At 44.0% G+C, this 9,342-nt stretch overlaps 1 protein-coding gene across 1 annotated transcript; it reads right to left on the reverse strand.

The window, feature by feature from the left end:
* Window positions 1-441: 441 nt before the first annotated feature.
* On the reverse strand, window positions 442-1,228 carry LOC103643770 (uncharacterized). Its single transcript, NM_001363849.1, has one exon. The coding sequence runs from the start codon at window positions 1,071-1,073 to the stop codon at window positions 741-743; it is 333 nt and encodes a 110-aa protein (NP_001350778.1). The 5' UTR covers window positions 1,074-1,228; the 3' UTR covers window positions 442-740.
* Window positions 1,229-9,342: the final 8,114 nt, after the last annotated feature.

Raw genomic sequence — 9,342 nt, forward strand, 5'->3', positions numbered from 1 at the left:
TCCTAGTTGTTTGAGATAAAAAACAAAGGATTATACAAAACCATGGCTTCTAAAGAAATACAACAAAATGCCAAAAAAGAGAGCCAGCACCTCGTAGACCGCCAAGCAACAACAGACCACCACACTATGTGCAAATTTCTCATACAATGACAACATGAGATTATTTGACCACCACGTCCGTATCAGTTTAAGCAAAACAGAGAGCCAACATAGGTTCAGTTTCAGTTACTACACCCAACGCACATACAGATTAAGCAATACCAGCAAAAAAGGTTCAGTTTCAGCAGTCAGCACCCATACAGGTTCAGATTCATTTTCAGTTTCAACACAGGTTCAATAGCAGCAAAACAGCAAGCTTACTTGCAATATTAGCAGCATATGCACCTGAACACGGGTTTAGTTTCAGCAGTGACAGCAACAGCAAAACAATAAGAAGAACAGTAAGCAGAACAGCAAGCTTACAGCAGCACACGTTCAACAGGTTCAGTTTTAGTTTCAGTAGGCACAACAGAAAGTTTCAGCAGCACATGTTCAACAGCCCCAACGACGGCTGCTTCGGGCCTACTGACGTCAGTGCGCGGCTCGGGGAAGAAGGCCTACTGACGTCAGTGCGCGGTAGCTCCGGCCCGTTGCGTGGTGGGGGTGGAGGCGACCCTTCACATGCCTAAATGTCGGAGATCTGCCCATTCGCGCCGGCGTCGGAGACAGTCCGTCGCGTGCAGCGTGCTCCGAGGGATGATTCAGCAAGTCGCGCGCCGTCGGGAGGGGGCTTCGGCCGGCGTTGCTGCTCGGGAAGACGAAAGTCGGTCAAGCGCGGCTGCTCGCTCTAGACGTGGGGGGTGGTCGGGAAGAAGAAGCCCACGGATAGGCGTCGGCGTCGGGGACGAAAGCCAGCATTCAGGCGCTATGGTCGGCTGCTGCTTCAGCGAGCGCGCCGACGCCGCTGTTAGGGCAAGTGCCATGCTTGCTTGCGCCGCTGCGGCACGGCCACGCCGAGCACACCACCCGTCGATGATATCGGAGGTTGCGCATACGGATCTTCGGTGGGCGCTGCTTGGGGAAGATGAGCGCATAACGAAGCATCAGCCGTCCATTAGGTTACGGGCAGGCAGCACTAGCCTGCTGGGGAAGATGGCCTGCTGGCTGGCACTGTACGGGAAGAAGATAGCACGATCGAGCATCCACCATGGATCTGGTAATCTGCTCTCGGCTCTGTTTCCTCTGATTTGGGGAAGAAAAGGGACGGGTCCCACATATCAGGCTGCAGGTCCCACATACTAGGCAGCGTTAACGGACGGAACTCGTCCGTAGGAACATTACTGAGTATAGAACGATGGTGCAAGGAGAAAACTGAGGAGTAAATTCAGTTGAGGGTAGAACTGAGTAAAGTGTGCAGACTAGTGGTTGAAACGTAAAAATCCTTTTGTTTTTTTGTTCAAAGTAGGAATCATGCCGTCTAACAACCGCAACTATCCGCAAGAATAGAGGTTGGCTCATTCGAAAGTGTTGTCGAAAATACTTCTATGGATATATTGGATTTTCAGCAAAGTAATTGTGATATAATTTTTTATCATGTTCTCTACTTTTATCATAAACCTTGTGTCCAAAAACAGAACCTCGATGTCTTTTACATTGCTCATGTTTCATCTTCCAATATTCACCGATCACAACTTGGGCAAATCTTTCAAGGGAAAGTTGATTGATGACAACTTATGGCCAGCATCATTGACATATAGCCTTAGAAAGCATAGCATTTTGCTTCAAACTTGGGCAAATCTTTCTTGGGAAAGTTGATTGATGACAACTTATGGCCAGCATCATTGACATATAGCCTTAGAAAGCATAACTATCATGTGAATCAACTGTACACGAACTCTAGGTTAAAGATATACATGGAAAGTCATCACAAATATCTATGGGCTAGAAGCAAATTTGGTGAAGGGTGCAAGGTGGACTATGTGAACAATTGGCACTAGATCCAGCTAATGGAGATGATGAGTCACTAGAGCAACAATTGGCACTAGATCTAGCTTTTGGAGATGATGAGTCAATAGAGCCACATGTGCCCTCCTCTGCGACCTCTATGGTACCCTCCTCTGTGGTGCCATCTTTTGTTGCCTCTGTCATGCCTTCCTCTGTTGCCTCTGCCGTGCCTTCGTCTGTTGTCTCTGTCGTGCCTTCGTCTGCTGCCTCCGTAGAGCCCTCCAACCTTGCTTTGGTGCTGCCCTCGTCAAGGTTATATTAAACTAAAAGTTACTTTATTTTTTCAAGTTTATAAAATTCACATGATTATTTACTATTTTCATGTTTTGTGTAGGGAAAAGAAAAAGGAAGAGAGGAAAAGAGGTTGTGCATACAACTAAAGACAATCCAAGGAAGAATACAACGACCAAGGTTATGAAGAAGGCAAAAATCAAGAAAAGGCTCGTTGCAGACTTGTAGCTGAATTTTAGCTGTATTTGGTGAAATAACTGAATTTTAGCTCGGTGTGCAGACTTGAAGTGCTTGTGCTCGGTGAAATAACTGAATTTTAGCTCGTTGCAGACTTGTGCTCGGAGAAAAGACTTGAAATGAAATTTATCTGAAAGTGCATATGTGACTTGCTGTTGCTTGTAAAGTGCATATCTGAATTGTTGTTGCTTGTGCAGACTTTAGCTGTTGCTTGTGCAAACTTTAGCTGAAGTGCTCGGTTTGCTGTTCCTTGAATCCGCACACATGTAATTGCTCAAATATAGTTTCTTTGTCAAAACATATGTGACTTACATATGGCGCAGTGGTTTGTGTTAGTAGTTAGGTGTTTGAGGTGCTGGGTTTGGTCCTTCCTTGGGCCTTTTTTTGCATTTTGTCCAATTAAACTATATTCACCGAATCATAGGTCCGCTTAAACTATATTTTGTTCAATTTTTTACCTTAAGTAAATAAGGCCAAAACATGACTCCATGCCAAGTTTCACTATTTTTATTTACCAAATTTGCTATTTATTTATTTATTTTTGTCTAGGAAGGCATTTAACCCACAAAAATAGTAAATAGTCCAAAAAAGGGACATCTCTGCATGAAGTTTGCTTGTAGTGGATAGATGAACAAATTGTACAAATTTGAATGAAGAAACCACACAAAACTAAGAAATGTAGCTCAAACCATGTAGTTGTAATCTAATGTCATGAAACTTAGTGAGATATGTGTCTGTTTGTGAAGCACCTATATTCAAACTTTTGCATAATCCTCTGAATTTTGTACCTTAAGTAAATAAGGCCAAAACATGACTCCATGCCAAGTTTCACTAATTTTTGACCAAATTTGCTGTTTATTTATTTATTTTTGGCTAGGAAGGCATTTAACCCACAAAAATAGTAAATAGTCCAAAAAAGGGACATCTCTGCATGAAGTTTGCTTGTAGTGGATAGATGAACAAATTGTACAAATTTGAATGAAGAAACCACACAAAACTAAGAAATGTAGCTCAGATAATGGAAGCATGTCAAATAGCTACACTTCCCTATCTCTTCAATAGTGTTTGTGTGGTGTAGTGGTGTGTTCTCTATGTGATTTGCTCGGGGTACTAGGTTCGAGCATGTAGTTCCTCTTCTTTGCCCCTTTTTTTGTTTTTTTTTTCTCCTGAGAAACGCCATTTTTTTGCCCCATTGAGTATATAGTTTTGTTTCCCTCTTTTGTTGCCCCATTTTTTGTTTCTTTTTCCTGAGAAACGCCATGACTGGAATTCATAACCAAGTTCAAAAAAGGACCAAATTCAATATAGAGCATTGTTTTCTATTTTCAGTATAGAGCTCAGTTTTCAGAACCAAGACCAAACCAATTCAGAAACCCAATTCAGAACCAAGACCAAGATGTTACTACCAATACACATGTTGCATCATAAAGAGGTCCATCATACATATACATATTAAAAGGAACAATACACAACTTCCCGGTCATCTAGAATGGCATCACAAGGAGGTCCATCATACATATACATATTTAACGCTTGCAACCATAGTTCATAACAAAGAAAAGCAAGGTGATAAAAATCATGGAAGCATACAAAACTCCAAACATCTTCTTCAAGTCGCTCAAGTTGTTATTCATCTTCTTCAGTTCTGCAGTAAACATGTCCCAGTTCGCCGCCACTCGTTCGTCCCCAAAATTAGACGCCATCATCTCCCCCAGGCCGCTAGTAAACCCTGTCCCTTCGACCATCTTAATGTAATCATCCATCCACATGAAAAATTTGCATTTTCCTGAACCTAGACCACAAAAATAAACATAATTGAGCAGTAATATAGTAGTAACCATCAAAATAAGTAGTAATCAGCAAAACAAAGACAAACCTTCCCTGGGCGTGGCTTGCTTTCACACTTAACGAATTTGAAAGGGAAATAGGCTAAAACCTTTTCCTAAATGATTTTGGTGGTTAAATTGCCCAACACAAATAATTGGACTAACTAGTTTGCTCTAGATTATAAGTTCTACAGGTGCCAAAGGTTCAACACAAACGAATAAAAAGTCCAAGAAAGGGTTCAAATAAAAAGGAGCAAAAGAAACCAAAGGCAGCCCTGGTCTGGCACACCGGACTGTCCGATGTGCCACCGGACAGTGTCCGGTGCACCAGGGTGGATCATCTCCAACTTGCTAGCTTCGGGTTTCTGGAAATGGCTCTCCGCTATAATTCACCGGACTGTCCGGTGTAGCACCAGACTGTCCGGTGTAGCATGCGGAGCAACGACTACTGCGACAATGGTCGAGTTCAACGGTCGGCTGACAATGCTACAGTGCGGACTGCGCGTGCAGAAGTCAGAGTAGGCGCCAGAAGGCGCACCGGATAGTGAACAGTGACTGTCCAGTGGCCCCACCTGTCAGAGCTCCAACGGTCGAACCCTAACGGTTGGGTGACGTGGCTGGCGCACCGGACTGTCCGGTGCGCCCATCGACAGCAGCCTTCCCCAACGACCACTTTAGTGGTTGGGGCTATAAATACCCCCCAACCACCACACTTCAAGGCATCCAAGTTTCCAGCCAATACATTCAATACAAGAGCTAGTGCATTCAATACAAGACACAATTAGAGTGAATCAAAATCTCTCCAAGTCCCAATTCCACTCAAAGCAATAGTGACTAGAAGAGAGAGTTTTGTCGTGTTCTTTTGAGCTCTTGCGCTTGGATCGCTTTTCTTCTTCCCCATTTCTTGTTCCCAAGTTCTTTGTAACCAAAGCAAGAGACACCAATTGTGTGGTGGTCCTTGTGGGGACTAAGTGTCCCAATTGATTGAGAAGAGAAGCTCACTCGGTCTAAGTGACCGTTTGAGAGAGGGAAAGGGTTGAAAGAGACCCGGTCTTTGTGACCACCTCAACGGGGAGTAGGTTTACAAGAATCAAACCTCGGTAAAATAAATCATCGTGTCACTCTCGCTATTTGCTTGTGATTTGTTTTTCGCCCTCTCTTTCGGACTCGATTATATTTCTAACGATAACCCCGTCTTGTAGTTGTGCTTAAACTTTATAAATTTCAGATTTGCCTATTCACCCCCCTCTTGGTGACTTTCAATTGGTAGCAGAGCCCGGTACTTCATTAGAGCCTAACCGCTCGAAGTGATGTCGGGAGCTCACGCCAAGAAGGAGATGGTGACCGGCGAGAAGCCCGCCACAAGCCATGGAAAAGCTCCATCGGGAGAGTTCGGCAACAAGAAGAGGGAGGAATCACCTCCCCGCGTCAAGTCACACCGGAGTGGCGACAAGAAGAAGAAAATGAAGAAAGTGGTCTACTACGAGACCGATTCTTCGTCGCCTTCCACCTCTGGCTCCGACACGCCGTCCGTCACTTCTAAGCGTCATGAGTGCAAGAAGTTTAGTAAGATCCCCTTACGCTATCCTCGCATTTCCAAACGCACTCCTTTACTTTTCGTCCCACTAGGCAAACCACCGGTTTTTAACGGTGAAGATTATTGTATGTGGAGTGATAAAATGAGGCACCATCTAACCTCACTTCACGCTAGCATTTGGGACATTGTTGAATTTGGAGCGCAGGAACCATCCGTGGGGGATGAAGGCTATGACTCGGATGAGGTAGCCCAAATCCGGCACTTCAACTCCCAAGCCACTACTATACTCGTTGCCTCTCTAAGTCGAGAGGAGTATAATAAGGTGCAAGGGTTGAAGAGTGCCAAAGAGATTTGGGACGTGCTCAAAACCGCACACGAAGGAGATGAAGTGACCAAGATCACCAAGCGGGAAACGATCGAGGGGGAGCTCGGTCGATTTATGCTCAACCAAGGAGAGGAGCCACAAGCCATGTACAACCGTCTAAAGACCTTGGTGAACCAAGTGTGCAACCTCGGGAGCACCAAATGGGATGACCATGAAATGGTCAAGGTTATTCTTAGATCACTCGTTTTTCTTAACCCTACTCAAGTTCAATTAATTCGTGGTGATCCTAGATATAAACTAATGTCTCCCGAGGAAGTGATAGGAAAGTTTGTGAGATTTGAATTGATGATCAAAGGCTCCAAACAAATCATCGAGCAAGGCGCCACCTCCACACCCGAGGTGCAACCCGTTGCCTTCAAAGCAACGGAGGAGAAGAAAGAAGAGTCTACATCAAGTAGGCTCCCCATCGACGCCTCCAAGCTCGACAATGAGGAGATGGCGCTCGTCATCAAGAGCTTCCATCAAATCCTCAAGAAACGGAAGGGGAGAGACTACAAACCCCGTTCCAAAAAGGTTTGATACAAGTGTGGTAAGCCCGGTCACTTTATAGCAAAATGTCCAATTTCTAGTGACAGTGACAGGGGCGACGACAAGAGAGGGAAGAAGGAGAAAAAGAGATACTACAAGAAGAAGGGCGGCGATGCCCATGTTTGTCGAGAGTGGGACTCTGATGAGAGCTCCACCGACTCCTCCTCCGACGAGGACACCGCAAACATCTCCATCAACAAGGGTCTCCTCTTCCCCAACGTTAGCCACAAGTGCCTCATGGCGAAGGACGACAAAAAGAAGGTAAAATCTAGAGCCTCCACTAAATATGCAACATCTAGTGATGAGGAAAACTCTAGTGATGATGAAGATAACTTGCTTGCCCTTTTTGCCAACCTAAACATGCAACAAAAAGAAAAATTAAATGAATTGATAGGTGCTATTCATGAGAAGGATGAACTCTTGGATAGCCAAGAGGACTTCCTAATTAAAGAAAATAAGAAGCATGTTAAGGTTAAAAATGCTTATGCTCAGGAAGTAGAGAAATGTGAAAAATTAACTAGTGAGCTAAGCACTTGCCATGATATTATCTCAAACCTTAGAAATGAAAATGCAAAATTAATTGCTAAGGTTGAGAAGTTAGATGTTTGTGATGATTCAATTGTTAGTCTTACAAATGATAATGCTAGTTTGATTACTAAAATTGACAAGTTGAATGCATCACTCTCTAGCCTTAAAATTGAGAATGAAAAATTAATTGCTAAGGCTAAAGATTTAAATGTTTGCAATATTTCTATTTTCAATCTTAGAGATGAGAATGCTATTTTCATGCTAAGATTGATGAATTAAATGCTTGTAAACCCTCTACATCTACTGTTAGTCATGTCTTTATTTGCACTAGATGTAGAGATGTTAATGTTGATGCTATCCGTGATCACATTGCTATAATTAAAACAAAATGATCATATAGCAAAATTAGATGCTAAAATTGTCGAGCATGAATTAGAGAATAAAATTTTTAAATTTGCTCGTAGTATGCTTTATAGTGGGAGACGCTCTGGCATTAAGGATGGCATTGGCTTCCAACAGGGAGGCAATGTCAAACTCAATGCCCCTAAAAGATTGTCTAATTTTGTTAAGGGCAAGGCTCCCATGCCTCAGGATAACGAAGCTATATTTTATATCATGCTGGTTATCCTGATGATAAGATTAGGAGAATTCATGCTAAGAAGACTCATTCTATTTCACACCATGCTTTTATTTATAAGAATGAGGCTTCTAGCTCTAGGAGTTCTGCCCATGTTAAAATGCCTAAAAAGAAATCTCCTATTGCATCAAATGATCATAACATTTTATTTAAGACTTTTGATGCATCATATGTTTTGACTAACAAATCAGGCAAAGTAGTTGCCAAATATGTTGGGGGCAAACACAAGGGCTCAAAGACTTGTGTTTGGGTACCCAAGGTGCTTGTTTCTAATGCGAAAGGACCCAAGACCGTTTGGGTACCTAAGAACAAGGCCTAAATTTGTTTTGTAGGTTTATGCATCCGGGGGCTCAAGTTGGATAATTGATAGTGAAAGGGAAATAGGCTTACACCTTTTCCTAATTGATTTTGGTGGTTGAATTGCCCAACAAAAATAATTGGACTAACTAGTTTACTCTAGATTATGAGTTCTACAGGTGCCAAAGGTTCACAACAAACCAATAAAAATACCGAAAAAAGATTCAAATATAGAGAGCAAAAGTCAGCCGAAGTGTGCCCTGGTCTGGCGCACCGGACTGTCCGGTGTGCCACCGGACAATGTCCGGTGCACCAGGGACTCCAACTCCGAACTGCTCACCTTCGGGAATTCTGGAGGCCACTCCGCTATAATTCACCGGACTGTCCGGTGTAGCACCGGACAGTGTCCGGTGGCGCACCGGACTGTCCGGTGTGCCAGCGGAGCAACGGCTACTTCGCGCCAACGGTCGTCTACAGAAGGCATTAAATGCGCTACAGTGCGCGCCAGAGTCAGAGCAGAGCCAGATGGCGCACCAAACACTGAACAGTGCCTGTCCGGTGGCCCAGAAGACAAAAGCTCCAACGGTCGGAATCCAACGGTTTGGTGACATGGCAGGCGCACCGGACAGTGTCTGGTGGTGCACCGGAGTGTCCGGTGCGCCATGCGACAGCAGCCTTCACCAAACGGCTAGTTTGGTGGTTGGGGCTATAAATACCCCCCAACCACCCACCATTCATTGCATCCAAGTTTTCTGACTTCCCACACCTTACAAGAGCTATAGCATTCAATACAAGACACACCAAAGAGATCAAATCCTCTCCTAAGTCCATAGATCATTCCAAATCAAATAGTGACTAGTGAGAGAGTGACTTGTGTTCATTTGAGCTCTTGCGCTTGGATTGCTTCTTTTTCTCATTCTTTCTTGTGATCAACTCAATTGTAACCGAGGCAAGAGACACCAATTGTGTGGTGGTCCTTGCGGGGACTTTGTGTCCCGTTTGATTGAGAAGAGAAGCTCACTCGGTCTAAGTGACCGTTTGAGAGAGGGAAAGGGTTGAAAGAGACCCAGTCTTTGTGACCACCTCAACGGGGAGTAGGTTTGCAAGAACTGAACCTCGGTAAAACAAATCCTTGTGTCTCATTCTTTATTTG

Source organism: Zea mays, chromosome 1, assembly GCF_902167145.1.
Source record: "Zea mays cultivar B73 chromosome 1, Zm-B73-REFERENCE-NAM-5.0, whole genome shotgun sequence".
Classification (NCBI taxonomy): Eukaryota; Viridiplantae; Streptophyta; class Magnoliopsida; order Poales; family Poaceae; genus Zea; species Zea mays.